This window comes from Salarias fasciatus, chromosome 14 (genome assembly GCF_902148845.1).
Source record: "Salarias fasciatus chromosome 14, fSalaFa1.1, whole genome shotgun sequence".
NCBI lineage: Eukaryota > Metazoa > Chordata > Actinopteri > Blenniiformes > Blenniidae > Salarias > Salarias fasciatus.
In genome coordinates this window covers 31,199,872-31,216,799 of record NC_043758.1, presented here as the reverse complement: position 1 = coordinate 31,216,799, position 16,928 = coordinate 31,199,872, and the positions used below count along the sequence as shown (strand labels likewise).

General features: G+C 42.8%; 1 protein-coding gene across 1 annotated transcript; it reads left to right on the top strand.

Annotated features, from left to right (window-relative positions):
* Positions 1–1,144: 1,144 nt before the first annotated feature.
* On the top strand, positions 1,145–14,436 carry pou2af1 (POU class 2 homeobox associating factor 1). The gene is made up of 5 exons (XM_030108694.1): positions 1,145–1,189; positions 6,480–6,607; positions 11,192–11,231; positions 11,313–11,620; positions 13,193–14,436. The coding sequence occupies exons 1-5, from the start codon at positions 1,174–1,176 to the stop codon at positions 13,622–13,624; spliced, it is 924 nt and encodes a 307-aa protein (XP_029964554.1). The 5' UTR covers positions 1,145–1,173; the 3' UTR covers positions 13,625–14,436.
* Positions 14,437–16,928: the final 2,492 nt, after the last annotated feature.

The window sequence follows — 16,928 nt, the reverse complement described above, 5'->3', positions numbered from 1 at the left end:
GTTATATTCTATCAGAAATATCAAGAGGACGTGAGAGATAGTCTGTACAACACCAGCGACATTTGGGCCTGATGTACCACAGACATTTCTGACAGCTACACTTGTTTACTGGCTTTTTTTTTTTTTTTTGACTGATTTTTATTTTTTAAATATTGTGTCTTTATTAGAATGTTCATATACAAGCAAATTTAGATTACACATGTAATTTACCCTCCAGGACCAGGACTAATAACTCTGGTTTTAAATTACTTCGAGAAACTAAAGTACAACTTAGATCTCGTTAACTTGGAAAGAACAAAGAGTGTGACAGGCTGAATCTGAGGGGATTACTGATACTAAGTAACTTGGGGTCTGTTTCCAGGACAACAGGATAAAGTCACTGAAAACACAACTTTTTGAAAATGCTCAGGGCCTGTCTCCTTAAAGAAATGCTGCTGCACATACCCACCACCACCCTGCACATGCACAAGTAGATGGACAATAAGAGCAATGACCTCCTCCAGAATATCATGACTCCCAGTGAATATTTTCTCACCACTCGGTAGCTTTAGAGTTGACAGCCATCTGGAAAAAACATCCAGTTCATTGTCTGTTCATACCATTCTCTGTTTACTCGTCATTGTTAATGTTTACATGTTCATTATTCTTGTTTTCCAGGGTTTTGCCTTTATGTCAGTTTCAGATCGTTGCCATGTAAACAATAAACTTTTCTGATACAAAAATGGGAAAAAAAAAATGCAATTTCATTTCAAACAGTCATGTAAACAGGGCCTCAGTAAAGATCCATCTACAAGACTGAAAATGGCTGTAAGTGAACCTCTGCTGTGTGACATGAAACGAAAGATCGCCTGCTGCTGTTTTAATTTTTTAAATCAATTTCAATCAGATATACAGCACAGAGCATGCAGTGAAGTCTATTACCAGAAATTGAAAACAGTGTTTTGTACATAGACCCGAGGTATGAGTTACACTCTTTAGTTCGTAGAGATAATTGAATAAAAGGGTTTGCTGGTGCTCATACTGAAAGTCGAAGCGTTGGGGATGTTTGTGGTTAAAGAAGCTGCAAAACCCCCCGAGGGACCTCAACAGCTTCAGGCTGCTATAAAGCGCACCAGACTTCCCGCCACAGTGATTTGCTTCGGTTTAACCAATGACATTGGCCAGATAGGCATCATGCACTGGGAGAAATGTAAGTACTTCGATGCTGCTTATGTTTATTGTTTTGGGTTTTTTTTTTTTTATCATAGAAGCAAATTATGATATATGATATATCATAACCAAATGATTCATGTAAAATCTGCAAAAAAGAAAGAGAGAAAAAAATGTTACGAAGTATGTTAAAAGACTTTAAGTTTGAGTTCTTTGTAACATCAGAAGTTTTTATTTTAGTTCCATTTTTTTTTATTTTTAGTTCCCTCATAAGACAAGCACAAGAACTTTTAGGAGATCTCTGTTGTGCTCGTCTCCAAACAATAGTATAAAGTTATATTAATGGGTTCAACAGAAATTACGCACAATTTGCTTTGAATTTGTACTTTTGTGCAATGACCTAGTTGTGGTTCTTTTTAGAGGAAGATTGTGTTTCACCCATCAGATACGTTGATTTCAACCTCTTCCTGAATAACTTGATATTTATGCAGAAAACTCCAAAAGAAGCAGACTGAAGGATTCGACCAATGTCCTCCATTAATGTCGTCTCCATATTATTGTTGTTGCCAATTAAAAAGTTTTTGTGTCGCCCTCTTTGGAAAAGCTGCATCCACCTGGCCAATAATTTATGATCTTGATATGCAAATTGATATCAGGCTGCCCGAAACAGCAAAACACTGCACAGCTGTGCAGCTTCCTCTTTTGGACAGATTGAGTCTGTGTGTCCTGCCAGTGTGTCCTGGTGTGTGTGTGTGAGACAATGGAACGTTTAACTCACAGATTTGAGCAGCAATTACTGTGTCATAACAGATTCAGGCGGAGAGCTCACAGCTTTCTGAGCCGCTCACAGATGTAATGACAACTTGTTTGTAACTGAAAACACTTGAAATGGTCGTCGCCGTTCTGCAGGTGTAAATAGTGTGTGGTGATAAGCGCCACACTCCCTCGCTCTCCTGCCAGGAATCCCTCCGTTTTCCTTTGTGTCTGTTGGCTTTGTGGCAGCTGTACTTCCCAGCCTCCTGCAGCAACTCCAGCTGTCCTCACATCGGCACGGAACAATCAACAGCTTTTATGGCCAGCACTTCTGCGTTTATTCGCTGAAGGATTTCAACCAAGAGCAGCTTCTGCTGGCAGGAAAAAAAAAAGAAAAAAAAATTCAAAAATCTAAGTTCCCAAAGACACTTTGAAGGATCTTGAACTTAATTTTTTTTTTTAATTTCTGAGATTAAGATTTGTCTTTCTACATTTTAAAATTTTGCCCGTTTACACGGAAACAGCAGAAATGCTAAAAACAATGTAAAATTCTCATCAGGCCACGAGTGGGTGCTATTGGTTGTTTTTAACGAAACCACACACATATACCTGCACAGAGCAATTCACTATAAACATTAGCAATGTGGACACACAGACATTCACACAGAGTTCCTCCTACGAGGCATTTTTTAAAAAGTTGCATTTTCAGAGGCTTCAAGCACCGTTTCGAAGTCAACAGACACTGAAAACTCAACAAAATGTGGACATTTTCACCTGAAATCATTGCCTCAATGAATTCTGGCATGTAGACGAATCAGCCACTGAAGTTCAAACTGAGAACGTTGAATTCAGGTGATTTCAGTAAACAGCTGCTGGTGCAAAAGAAGATTCACAGTATGGATGTTCAGCTCTCAGCCGCAAATGCTGGCATGCTGGTAAATACCAAAACCAATGGAAAAAGATTGTTTTCTTTACTGTATTGAACCACAGCGGGGTAAGGTGTAACGTTCTGCCTGGTGTGACGTGATCAATGCTTCTATTGTTCAAACTGTTCAGCGATAAACCTTCTGCTGATACCGCTGAATATTTCAAATCAGCTGTCGGAGAGTAAACAGCTTGACAGCACAGTGGCAGAGGTGGAAGGAGGCTGTCGTGGTTCCAGTTTTGGTTAATCTTCAGACATGTCTGTACACGAGACATTGCCACAGCGTGGTGTTTCTCTAGAGAGCGAAACTTGGCCTGTCTGACCCAGAGATTCAAATCTCTCAGCGTGTTGATGGAAATCTGGACAGGACGCTGTTGGGACACCCTTACCTCCAGCGCAGAGGTTAAGTAGAGGACAGACAGAGCAGCATTAGGCATTAGTTCAGACAACAACACACTCTCTCTCTCTCTCGCTCTCTCTCTCAACAGCAATCATAGGATTAAGACTACAAAGCCGACCGGTTGCTGGAAGGAAATTCTGAGCATGAAAAGCGAAGTCAGTTGTTTTCCCAACAATATACTGTGGTTGATCCTCTGGACTGACTCCGGCCCCCATTTACAAGACAATGTTTCAAGTAAAAATGTATCATCTTTAGTTTTACCTGTACACGTTTACACTGGGAATGATGTGGTGATCATGCCAGGCCAGTAGTTGGCAGTGTCGTTTCTATTTGGAATGAAACACTCACACATGCTACAGGGAACAATATAAATATTGACGATGGTAAGCGGACATTCGTCTGGGCAAACGATATTCCAGGTGACTCTCCAGTCGAGGAGAATATCAACTAGGAGTAAAGGCACTCTGAGGACCGACATGTTCGTTATTGTTCATCTACTGAGCATGTGCAGAGGAAATATTTCCTACTTCTGTGGTAAACATGAGAAGTAGCAGCGTTTCCACCAATGGGCCCCAAGTGTTTCCAGGAAGTCTTCTTCTCACCCGTTTACATGACGACACAGTCAGAGCATTTTCAAAAAGTTCCACCTGAAAAGCTGTTTTCAAAAAGTTTAGCTTTCAGTGGCTCCTGGCGCCATTGTCATGGACACAGACGCTCAAAACAGGAGAGAGGTTTCTCTTTTTCACTTGAAAACTGTATAAACAGGCCATTAAAGATGATTTTAGAACTACACTTTTTGAAAATTGGGCCAGAAAATGTAAAATTTGCATTACAGTAACATCACCGGTGGACATCTCCAGCTGCAGAACCTGCAATCAAAGAATGCAAAGAAAAAACAGCGATTGCTTGGTGACTTGCTCCACACTTTCTGCACCCTGAAGCTACTCGGGGTTATCTGCCTGACCTCTGGAACACGAGTCCAGGTGAAATAGCTGTTGACAAACTGCGCCGAGGCGCAGGTTTCGTCCTCAGCTCCCAAGCAGGTGGGTAGTTTATCTTGCAGCACTCAGCGGCTGATTGTTAAACTAAATCGGCTTTTAAGGCTTGGCTAAGTAAACTCATGTCAGTGAGCTGACTGAAGGAGTTCGACACAGCAACTAAAACCAAAGCAGCAGCGGCGGCGAAGCCTCCTGGATTCGGCTCGTCTTGGTGCCACGATTGTGCCGATGAGAGAAGTGGGGTAGTGAAGGGGGTGAAGACATGTTGGGGCTGGAACACAAGGCTTTAAATCACAATAGGACACGTTTTCTTGGCATACGCCGTCTGTCGGAACAAGCAGTTTTATTTGCGCTGGCTTAGTTGTACTCGAATACAACTGTTTGATACGTAGTCTCTCCCCAACAGTCGGCGCTACACAAACTTTCAGTCAATCACAGTTTTCTGGTATTGGCAGGACAGTGGTTCATTTCCACAGTACGTTTGCAAGCTTTGCTAACAGCTAAATCTCTCCAACGGTTCCTTGAGTTAGAGCTTGTTGGTGGAACACCATTGAACCTTTGACCCTTCATTGTTGCATAATGTGTCAGAAAAAGATTGATTCAAGGGTGTGTGTGTGTGTGTGTGTGTGTGTGTGTGGCATGGTTTTCATTTGAACACGACAGAGATCTTGACCAACATCAGCGAAACGTCACTGAAATTTCAATGAACAAACAGCAGTGGATTGTTGAGGTTCAGAGAATAACGGCACGCGGTGTCCGGAAGAAGCACGTCCGGCCCTTTGAAATGTGCTTGTTTGCATGGGTCGGTCATAAATCGTCATCCGATCTGAGTCTAAATCACAAGTATAGACAAACAGGGCGTGCTTTACCCCGATAACACAGGGAAAAGGAAGTGTGCTCTGGATTTATGAGTGGCTCCTTTGAGGAGCAGCTACTGGAAGAACTTGGTTGAGTTTTTGGAAGAATTTTGAATGTAGTAGAACTTCTTCAGCTCTTTAACACCTTTACTGGACTTCAGTCACCCTTACAACAGTACTAATTTAATGGAATTCCTCAGAAGTACATTTCATTTCTTCTACTGAACTTCAGTTGGTGTAGAGCCAAATACACCCGGTAGAAACATTGTGTACTTGGTCTTTTAGATTAATAATGTAACTTGGGATTTAACAGTCAATGAAACATGTTCCCAGTTGTTTTGCCAGGGTGCTCTTTGGCAAACTCTAAGTGTGAAGTGATGGTTTTCTTAAAGACATCAGAATCTTCTATGGAGCCTTGTGATTCCTCAAAGCGTGTAGCTTTTATCCGCGACCTCTGGTGGTTTATTTTTTCTGCCTTTTCAGAGGTGATTAAGTAAGAATAACACTATGCGTGACATTCAGAACTTTATTGAGGGTTTTGCTTACTTAAGACTTCGATACCAGTATCGGGTCCGATTCTGCAGGGACTCCTTGTACTCGCTGCAAATCCCTGATACAGTATGTACAATAGTAGGATGCAAAGTGATGCATCAGCAGTAACAGCAGCAGGTAGACAAGAGAGAACGTTAGATGAGGATTCGTTAATATCAATGACAAAAGTAAGACTTGGCCTTTAAAGAAGTGGTTTAGCTGCATCTCTAAAGCAACATGTGCTACTTGTGAAATCCACAATGGTTAAACACTGACGGAAAACACAAGGATCCACATTTCAATCCTGTCTCAAACATTTTAATCCATGATTTTATGTATTTGATAGGAACAGACAAGTCATTCTGAGCCTTCTCTCAAACTGTTAGACGGTTCATAATGAGGCCATTTTTTCACTGACTCGAGCTGCAGATTGATCAAGCGTGTCGTGTCAGATGCGCAGTACCGGTTCTGGGCTTTCAGGCCTCGTACTAGTAGGAAGTGAGCTGTATGTAAAGATTTCAGTGAACTTGTTTTAGCCTGAAGTCGTTCTCAGTTTGATTCCATGAGACACTGAAAGGTCTCTTATATTGGAATGGTGTCAAGTGAATATGAATCCATTCAGATTTATTTGCTCTAATACTCTGATGTTCTTGTGTAAAAATGAGCTAACACCAGCAAAAAGCTCTCAAACCAAGACTGCAACCTATTTGCATCCAGCACATTTTATATTTACCCCAGTAGGTCAGGTCCATTGTGTTTTCTTTGTCCTGATGGTTCATCAGATTGAATCATGATTTATGAGCAGTTTATGCAGAAAACATTTACCCAGTTCTTATTTTAAGTTGGATGTGTTTTTCTCTGTCCAGCGTCACCGTCTGCCCCCGGCAGGTCCAGACCCTATCAGGGAGTCCGAGTCCGAGACCCGGTCAAAGAGCTGCTGAGGAAGAAGAGGAGCCTGGAGCTGCAGAACCGCAAGCCGACGCCCCCTGATGCGGTGAGGCCACTGACACACATTTATAATAGATGCAAAACCTTAATTTCCTTATTTTCCACTGCCGCAGTAAATAGTTCTTCTGCACTTGTGTGAGTAACGACTGCCAGTCCATGTTCTCCTGGAGCTGAACTTCATAGTCGAGTCACCGGTAAAAGCTGTCCAACTCGCCATTGTTAGTGTTGATAGTGTAAAGTTCTCATTCATCACTACAGGAACCATTTTCAGAACATTTTTTTGTGTAAATGCAAAACTTCTCTGAAATGAAAACATAAAAATGAGGAGTTTTCTCTTGAAGTGTTGTTGTGTAAACGGGGCCTGAAATAGCACTGAAGCCACTTTTCTCCCTTTCTCAGAGGTTCACCACATACTAAAACACAAAACAGCCACAAAGGATCAACAGCAATAACATTCACAACACAGAACGATGACTAATCGGGATTCAGTGTTTTGAACTGTTTTCACCATTGCATATTTCTTTGGTGACTCAGTGATAATAATTCTGTGAATCAGGCTCTGGTGTGCAGGTTTTCTCTCTCTCATTTGTTGTGTGGTCCATGTCTCGTTTCCATGATCATCGAAATCAACACCTTCTTCCTAATAATGTCTTCTGCAATAGTTGTCCTTCTAATTGCGGCTCTGTTATCAAGCGATCTGCGGCCATTAGTCTTCGGGCTGACGTCCGTCACTCATCAGATGATGAAATGCATCACTGACTGATTCCCGCAGCGGAGAGCCCACTGCGGAGATCAAAGAACAAACTCAACGAAAAAAAAAAGAAAAGAAGAAGCTGAAATCAGTTGAGCAGAAACTTTCACGAGAAACATGAAGTCTGACTGAGTCATTTAGTCATTATTTAACAAATCATTTCCTGAAGAGGTGAGCGGTCAGGACCGGGGGCCTATCCCCGAGCTGAAACAGGGGGGATTTTGTCCTTATATAATCCAGGTGTTTTTCCATGACAGTTACAGCCATTCCCCTGCATGGCTCCAGGGCCGGGCACGCAGCCCTATGCAAAGCAACCTGCAGCCTGCCAGAGGAGCCCTCCCACTCGCCATTTATTACCGCCGGCGCACAGGGAGGGGAGCACGTGCATGGGGAACACACACACACTCACACACACACACACACGCTATGACAAGGAAGATACACACATCACGATAAGTTAAAGTGTAATTATATGTTATTTTTCCAATTATGATTGCTAATCTCTCACGTTGAGAGCTTATCTGATAAACAGGGGAATTATTTCCACCTCCTGGTTCCAACAAGACTCATTCAAATACGTCCCGACTGGGCCGGATTAGTTAAAGGATTAACAAAACAACCTGTAAATAAGAACTTCTTCCCTGAACCACTGTGGTCTGGACAGCGCTGGGAGACGCAGGTGTCCAGTCATCCATCTGTCCGGAGCAGTTTGCTGCCGTAACCCCTCACCTGCTGTCAGAGCTGGAACACTAAGCAGCTCGTCTCCTGCGGCCTGTCAGTGGCCTGACAGCACATGCCCTGCCGGCCGACTGCAGGCGGCGTGACACCGGCCGTCGCCGCAGGCCCCACACCGCTCAGGGATCCTTCAGGGGTGTCAGGGAGAGGACGGTTAGGGGGAAAATGACAGGCGAGTCTTTGAAAGGCTCACAGTTGGAGGGTTTTAATGCGTCCTGCTGTTAACCCGTCTGAGCTGAAGGACAGACTGAAGCAGGAATGTCAAAGTCTCATCACTGACAAAACACCTTAATGATCCAAAATGATCCCTAATGAGCCACATTTTACACATTCACCTTCATGTGAGATTTACTGCAGTTAATTCAAAGAAAGATTATTCTAATTTCAATCAATATGTTTGCTTCCTGTAGTTTTATTTCACCTTAAAATAAACCGATAAAAACAAATATTTGCTGTCATGAAAATGATCACTTCTGAAATATATTTTGTATTGTTTCTGGAAATTGTCCACAAATGCCAGATTAATTCACTAAATGCTCGTGTCTGTTTCAGTCTTTTCACCAAACCTGAAAGTAAAACATCATTGCTGCGTGGTTTTTAATAATGTCTCTTTCTACAAAACAGTGACTCTTGAAATCAGAATTCTCAAATATTGCTATTTCACTGCAATATGGATTCAAAACATTCCCTCTTAGTAGTTTTTGAAGAGCAAAGTGACTGGATGCCAGTTTCTGACCCATGGACCCCATGTTAGACAAACCAAAAAAAAGATCAAGGCAACAAAGTTAAAGAGGTGTAACTCACACCTACAGTGAAGAAAACAGCAGAACCAGATTAAAAAAAACCAAAGATTAAGAGCCATGGTGAAATAACTGGGCTGTAAAACAAATACTTCTACCACAAACACAGCCATTGAGATTGTTTTTTTTTTTTTATGTCTATCAGAGCATTTAAAGCCTCCAGTCCAAGAAATTTGAAAAAGTCCCACATTGCAGGCGTCGTATCCTGTTACCACACCAGGAAACAACACCAACTAAAGATCACCTCCACTGTAGTGATTATATTCTTTTGACACAAAATGTTCTCATGTTCTCTCAGGTCACTGTGGGTTTCAGTTCACTTTCACAAGCAAGGTAGATAAACATTCTCCACGCTGCTTTTCGTCTCTCTGCTCAGGATGATGGAGTCCATCGCTAATGAAAACGTGGTTAAACTATAACAGTGTTTGAGGTCAGAGTCTGTTCCTGCTGTTGACGAGTGTGAGAGGGCAAACACAGCAGTTAGAGAGGCGAGGCGGCTGTTTGTTCTCCATCAGTGTTATTATGCTATTAAAATCCACATTATAGAACGACACGATAACAAACTTAATGGACTTAGACAACTTTTTTAGGCTGAAATAGGCCGAAATAGTTCAAATTAATGGTTAAAATTGTAAAAAAAAAAAAAAAAAAAAAAAAAAATCCCAAATAGTCCTGGAAAAAAAACCCCAAACTGTAAAAAGAGGACAATTATTACTAAGTTAAAAAAAGGAATAAAAATTAAAGTCAGATGAGGGTTTCAGGGTTAATTGTGATTCTTGACCTTCTAACCTTCACAGTAAACACAGTCATAAACACAGATTTCACACACTTTGTAAATAAACGGAATCAGAGTTCCCCTGGTTATCAGGCCACTGTTTGGAGGGCTGAACTCAATCCCTGGATTACACGGGACTTCAGAAAAAGAAAGAGTCAGGAGGGATGTTGAGAATTACTTTAATCTCTGAGGATTCCGCCGGTCTTTGTCCCGAAGCGGCGGCATCTCTGTGACCTCTGAACGATCTGAAAAAGTGGAGTTTTTTTGAACCCGCTGTGTTTTCTGGCAGGAGGGATTTCTCTCTCCACTCTGGTTGATTTCTGGATTTTAGAAGACAGGTTAGGTTCTTTTCTAACATGTCAAAATCTAGTGATTCAACATTTGTCATTAATGTAACCATTTCAATAAACTCAGACCTGCAGTTTTTCTTGTCTTGTAACATAAGAAAACAATTCGTATTGATCTTGCCTCCAACCGAACTCTCAGTTCGGAGCCTGACTCTGAATTCTTCTCTGTTAATCCCTCAACCATGGACTCAGTTATGCCTGTAACCTCAATTTAAAGATTACTCAGTCCTCAGTGTTGATCCCAGCCTCAAATGGCCTCTACCTTACATCTCTGTTTTGGTTTTTGAAAAGCGATTTAAGTTTTAAAAATGATTCATGTTCTGGTAGTTTGTAGTATGTTTGAGTGTGAGATCGACGTGCGAGGGGAGTTATCACCACGAGCCAGAGCAGCTCATCTGTCATCCAGGAGGGAGAAGTGGTCCGTCCAGCCCAGAGCCCCGGGGCCAAGGGGCCGGCAGGGGGCTTAACTTCTCACCTTAGTCTGGGTCTTTGACTCAGATTTAATTTAAGCCTCATCCTAAGATAGACTCCTGATTGGAAAGTAAACTTGAAATTCAGTGCCTCACATTTGAATACAATCCAAACACCGTGAGCACTGCAAAGGTTACAAAACATGAACTACCAGGAGGATCTGGATCAGGACCAGGAGACTATGGAGGAAAACATCAACACTGTCCATCTATGAGCAGAAGAACTATTCACCGCGGCTGTGGTAGGAATGCACAGCAGCAGCGTTTCTGCTGTCGACTTGGGGCTGAACCTGAGCGTTTCCTGAAAGTTTCATTTTTGCCTGTTTACACGATGGTGTTTTAAAAAAGTTCCACCTTTCTGAGCCATTTTCAGAAAGTTGAAGTATCGTCGTTGTGTATACGAACAGCCAAAATTCACTTGAAATTGTTGCCTTGTAATTAAGCCTGAAAGTTCATGCTCTGCACTTCCGGCCATAAAATTAAAATTTAAAAAATAAGGAAAAATACAAAAGAAGCTGAGATGTGATCGTATCTTCTGGCGGTAATATTTCTCTAGGCATGTTGGTTAATTATTAGGGAGGAACACAGAACACAGAAACAGATTCTGGCTTGTGCCACACCAAACTGTAATTACAGTCCTTCCAGAGCTGCTGCTGCACCTGGTCGGCCTGACTCAGGCGTAAATACTGAATATTTATACATCAACACTCCGGTCCAACTCCCTTCACTTGGTTTCTTCTTCTTTTTTTCAGGATGTGGTGTCTCACAACAACCAGTCGTCATTTTCACCAGGTATTCCTGCAGCTAACTCCACAAAACAACTGAAAGAAACCTGCTTCCCTTTAACCACCAGGTGTTTTCCCTTCCGTGCAGGAATCTTCGGGTCTGACGCCGCTGGCGAGCCTCCGGCGGAGGTTTTGGTGGCGGGTGGCGACGGCGGGCATCAGGGCGGGGGCGGGGCATGGAAGGCAGCGTTACCCTGCGTGAGCGGCGCCGGGCTGCCGCCCGCCATGATGCCCTGGTCTTCATCTGATTACAGCCAGCAGCAGCAGGACCCCCCGGCCCAGACCGCCGCCCACCCGGCCGGCCCGGCCCTCGCCGCAGACTTGTACATGCAGACGCTCTGCCCCAGCTACACCATGCTGACCTACACACACACACCACTGCTCACCAACTTTGGGGTGAGTGAGGAGATTTAGGCTGTTTTGCCCTGAGAAAGGCAACAGATCCTGGCCCCAGAGGTTTTTTTCTTTTTCTTTTTTCCTGGTGGACACACCCACTGTTACTAACATGCAAAACCAACAGCCGCGGTCACTGGGTATTTCCCCACATCTCCTGCAGATTCCCACAAGTATCCTATTGTGTTTGATTTGTTCCAATCAATGCAGATCTGACGCATAACGCCACGTAATACTCGCCGGGCCGTATTGGACGGCTTTCATGAATACAAAATAAACCATGAACGGTGCATTGGTAGCTATGGTAACGATACCGACCCAAACCAAATCAGTGGCGGCAGGACACTTGTAAAATATCAGTCACTTACTTGAACATACTGACTTTCCCACTACTTAAACTCACTCGATAAAACACTTATTTTTATTCAGACTAACATCAGACACAACTAAGAACCAGTCGACTAAAAACATCGAATCAGAGTATTTAATGGCTCATCTGGCCCACAATGTGTCTCTGTACAGATGGTCAGTGTTTCCTAACCTCAGTCTGGAACCCTTTAGAAGTTACTATAGATCACACAGGAGCCTGGTGCGTTTTCTACTATGAGGCTGTCAAAAATAAAATCATATGAGACACAGAAACGGAGATCATTAATTATGTTCTGTGCTTTCATTTTGAACACTCTTGTTTTTACATAATCATGAGATTGTGTGCTTCTGCCAAAGTCTGTAAATGGTGGACTGAGGATTGGTCAGAGGGTCATGGAGGCTCCAAACAACAAGATCATACCCCTAATCCACACCATGTAGCTGTCAGTGTTCGCTTCAGAAAGATGTTTAACCTCAGAGTGGCACAAAACACCTAAACAATCTGGATGTAACATTTAAATCTGTAAAACGTTCAATTTGGGAGGTTTCACAACATGAAACTCATGAAGTTGTCGACTCCAACCACTAGACAGACTGGATTTTCCAGTTAGTCTACTTTAAACTCGTAATTAAAAGCAAGAAACCTAAAAATAACCACAAGCGAAGTGGAGAAACTCTGCCTTGGGGCATGTCTCCCCCTCTGAGTGAACGCCATGTCCTGCGTTCCCACACCTCCGAGTTCTGAAGGTAAAGACGTCAGACGTGTTTGCACTGCCTGCCAAAGTCCGTTGGTTGGTCGATGTCCAAAAGGGGAACTCCACAGCATCAAAACATGTTTCCATGGAAGCTCAGAGGGTCAGTTCTGAATCAACAGCAGCTGAATACAGTGGCAGTTAATGATGAATACAACACACTGTGGAACATAAAAAATCAAGTATAGATACTTGGAGCTTGAAATCAAAAGCTAGGCCAGGCCTGTCTGTGTGGGGGCTGCATGTTCTCCCTGGGGATGGGACGATGGTGGTTGGCCAACTCTGCCACTTAAAAAGGGAATAAAAGGACATATTTTGTGAGACAGAAATATCGATTCCACCTCAGCATCTGATAAAGTATAATATTTGTTTTGAATTTTTTGAAACTGTTAAGATTCAAGAAAAATCTTGAACCATAGAAATGGAAATATTAAAGACCTGTTTGTTGTTTCAGACAATACCCGTGGCTCCAGGACAAACCAGCCTCCCTCCGATGGAGCTCCAGGACTCAGGGTTGACCTACCTCCCCTGGGCTCAGTCCCTCACCACCATATCCACCATGCCGAATCCAGGAGTCCAGTTTGCCCCCGGAGCTGCTGCCCTGCCCGGGTCCTCCTTGGTCCACATGCCCTTGTCCATGTCTCTGACCACCATGATCCCACAGCTGGAGCCCCCGTGCGTTGGTCCCCACCCACAGATCCAGGATCTGCCTCACTCAGACCACCACCTGGAGCCGGGCGCACATGGTCAGTCCCTACACGATGATCCAGAGGTCCGGCCAGAGTCGCCAAACCTTCTGGATAAAATTCTGGAGGATCGCAAAGAAAGTGGGGAAGACGACGACAAAGACTCATACAGCAGCTCCATCTTCATACCCGACGTCTGAAAGCACGAGTACCACACGTCTGATTTCATAAAACAAGAAAGACGTCATGGAACACGTTGGTTTGGAAAAATACTCCAACCTTCGTACTATCCAAGACTAGCTGTATTAGTTAGACTGTTAGTTAGTTATAGTTCAGACTGTGTTCTTGATGGTTCATATTTAAATTGAGTATTTTTTTCTTCATATTTCAAAGCATATTGAATCAAGTCAACCGCTGTTCTTTACCTCCACCTCAACTCTGCATCTTTAAGAAGCTCGCTTTCACCACAGCGGCTCTGCGACAATGTTTCTAAAATTTACACTCTCTTAAATTTACAGAAGCCTCATTTATAGAAGGGAGAACTGGCAGGTATTGGGGGAAAAAAAAAATGTTCAAAAATACTTGAGGCCCATCGTCTTGCAGCCGGGTGAAAACGTCATTTTCTGGAATCATTTGGGCTCAGTGCAGAATTGTCTCCAAAGAAGCAGTGTTTTCAGAATGCAGCAAAAATGTTTTGTGTTTTTCACTTGATATGGTTGCTGTGTAAACAGGCCTGAAGTAATTCCTGCTCCCTAAAAGGAGATTAAAGAAATATTACTCGATCAGGAAATGGTTAAGTTTGCTTTTTTAACAAAACATGAACCATTTGATTAGCGGTTTGCGTCTTGTTATTATGTTATTTTGGCTCATGTAAGAACAAGTGCTGAAGGCCTCTTGATGCCTGATTGTTAAAACATTAACCTGTTTTTCTCAGCCTTTTGTTATCCTGAAGAAGAGTCTTATCTGTGTTTTAAATAAAGATTCCAAGCTGACTTTTGACATGTTGCTTGTAATAAAATGAGTAAAAACTGTTTTTGTTTTTTTTTTTGTACATACACATATATATATATATATACTGTATATATATCAGTGGCGGCGGACCGTGCATTTCACATTAAGGCCTTCAGAACAGATCCGCCTGAACCAATCCACCTCTCAATAGCTATTTTGTCTACAAAAAAAAATGTTATTATGCAGATATGCATATAAAGAGTTGTTGCACAGCAGATAGATACTTATGCAGCCAGAATAAATGCCTTTGCTGAAGTGCACTATTCTCCTACTACATCTGTGCACATACAATAAGCATCAACAACTTAATAAAACAGCAATATTATTTAGGAAAAGAGGAACATTTTACTCACCAAAATCCCGATTATTTGCAAACAAAATACATCCTCCTTTCCTTCCTCAAAAAGAGTTCAACTGCTCTGTCATATAGATTATCCGTGCGTTTCAGTCCCATAAAGCCAGGACTGAAAGTCCAGCTTGCCCTGTGGTATTTCTGGCATAAGTTTTATTTCTCTTCAGGTCTTCATCTTCTTCTTCTTTGGAATAATTGAGGTAGGCGACCAACAACTTAGGTGCATACCGCCCCCTACTGTATCTCTTGGTGAATGTAAATCAGAAGGCCTGGATATGCTGTTGTTAGAAGCTAGAAGGCTCTGAGTCGCCAACTCGAAATCTGATTGGTTGAAGCAACTGTCTGATTGGTTGAAGTAACTGTCTGTTTGACGCTTCACTTTACTTCACTGCGCCATCAGGAACGGATAGCGAAGGCCTCGGGCAGATTTCTTTGACCCTAGCAACAGATGATGCCTGAAATCTGATTGGTTAAATGATTTATTATGAAAAAAACATGTCTGGAAGCAGCGCAAGCAACCACGGGAAAACTATGAAAGGAACTGGAACATACCGTTTGGAATCATTTATTAATTATTTATGGACAAAATATAATTTACATCAGTCTGTAATTCAGATAATTTTTAGGCCAGCAGAGAAGGCTTTGCAGGCCCTGACAGCCCACCACTGATATATATATATATATATATATATATATATATATATATATATATATATATATATATATATATATATATATATATGTATGTATGTATAATATATATATTGTGTGAACAGCGCCACCAAGGGGCAGGAGGGTCACAGTGGATAGTTCATCTGCAAAAACAAGTGGTGTAAATGCGGACCGAACTAGTTGACATCTGCGATGTTGATGAATAATTTATGTCCGAACCGAACCACTCTAGCGGACTAGTAGGTGTGAAAGCACCCTCAGTCACCAGGGAGGAGCTCAGCGGAGCCAGCTGAGGTGGCTCGGGCACCTCTTTAGGATGCCTCCTAGATGCCTCCCTGGGGAGGTGTTCCGGGCATGTCCCACCAGGAGGAGACCCCGGGGAAGACCCAGGACACGCTGGACAGACTATGTCTCTCGGCTGGCCTGAGAACGCCTTGGGATCCTCCCAGAGGAGCTGGAGGAAGAGTATGGGGACAGGGAAGCCTGGGCATCTCTGACTGCTGCCCCCGCGACCCAGTCCCGGATAAGCGGTGGAAGATGGATGGATGGATGATCCTTTAATATAAACTGATTTCATTGTCTTGCATGTCATTTATGTGTCGATGATACTATTGTTTACAGTGTTTATCTGTTTGACGGTCTGATGTGTCAGGGCTTCACATCATCCATATTTTATATCCACATACATTATATCCACATCAACCATCCAACCCGGCTCCATTCGGAGGTTCATGGGCTCTCAGGGGTTTGCATGGGAGAAGCCTTGAACCTGGGAACCTCCGAACGGAGCCGTGACTGCTGGACACAGAGCACTCAGTCAGAGCAACTGAACTTGGTCCAGCAGGTATAAGAAGAAAACATTTACAGATGAAAACAGAGGGTTCTTAGCAGTTCTAACCATGATTCCCCAAAATCAAACTTTGGTCAAAACCCTTTACGCCATAACAGGAAGTGGGAGGAAAATCTCCTGGTCTGGATATTCAGCTTAGGAGGATTCTGCATCCTGATGCAAAGAAACAGCAGATCTAGTTTTTATCAGTGAGGGATTCCCAGCATGTGAGGTGACAGGCTGTAAGGATTTAAACACACACACACGCACGCACGCACGCACGCACGCACGCACGCACGCACGCACACACACACACACACACACACACACACACCACTTCTGTTTTCATTAAATGTTTTCATTTCAGTTAAATGTTGGTCTTTATTTTCTTTTCGTCTTTATAACTCATGATCAGGGGGATAATTAGTGAGTCAGTTTTTCTTAAAAATCTGCTCTGCTCCCAGTACTTCCACTTTGTTCTCCTAAAAGAATCAGCTGTTCTCGGCAACATGGCGCCACCAGCAGGCCGATCTGTCTCTGCAGTTTGTTTGAACACAAACTCAAAATGCAGTTGCTGAGAATCCGAGCCATTAAATGTTTTTATTTCCAACGCAGCTCATCGGTTCGTCTCCGTTTTTCA

What these genes read in the sequence shown, in the direction of transcription:
- pou2af1 (XM_030108694.1), top strand. An exon ending in AGCCGACGCCCCCTGATGCG is followed by an intron (nt 6,608 to 11,191) that starts GTGAGGCCACTG and finishes TCTTTTTTTCAG; the next exon opens with GATGTGGTGTCTCACAACAA. An exon ending in CACTGCTCACCAACTTTGGG is followed by an intron (nt 11,621 to 13,192) that starts GTGAGTGAGGAG and finishes TTGTTGTTTCAG; the next exon opens with ACAATACCCGTGGCTCCAGG.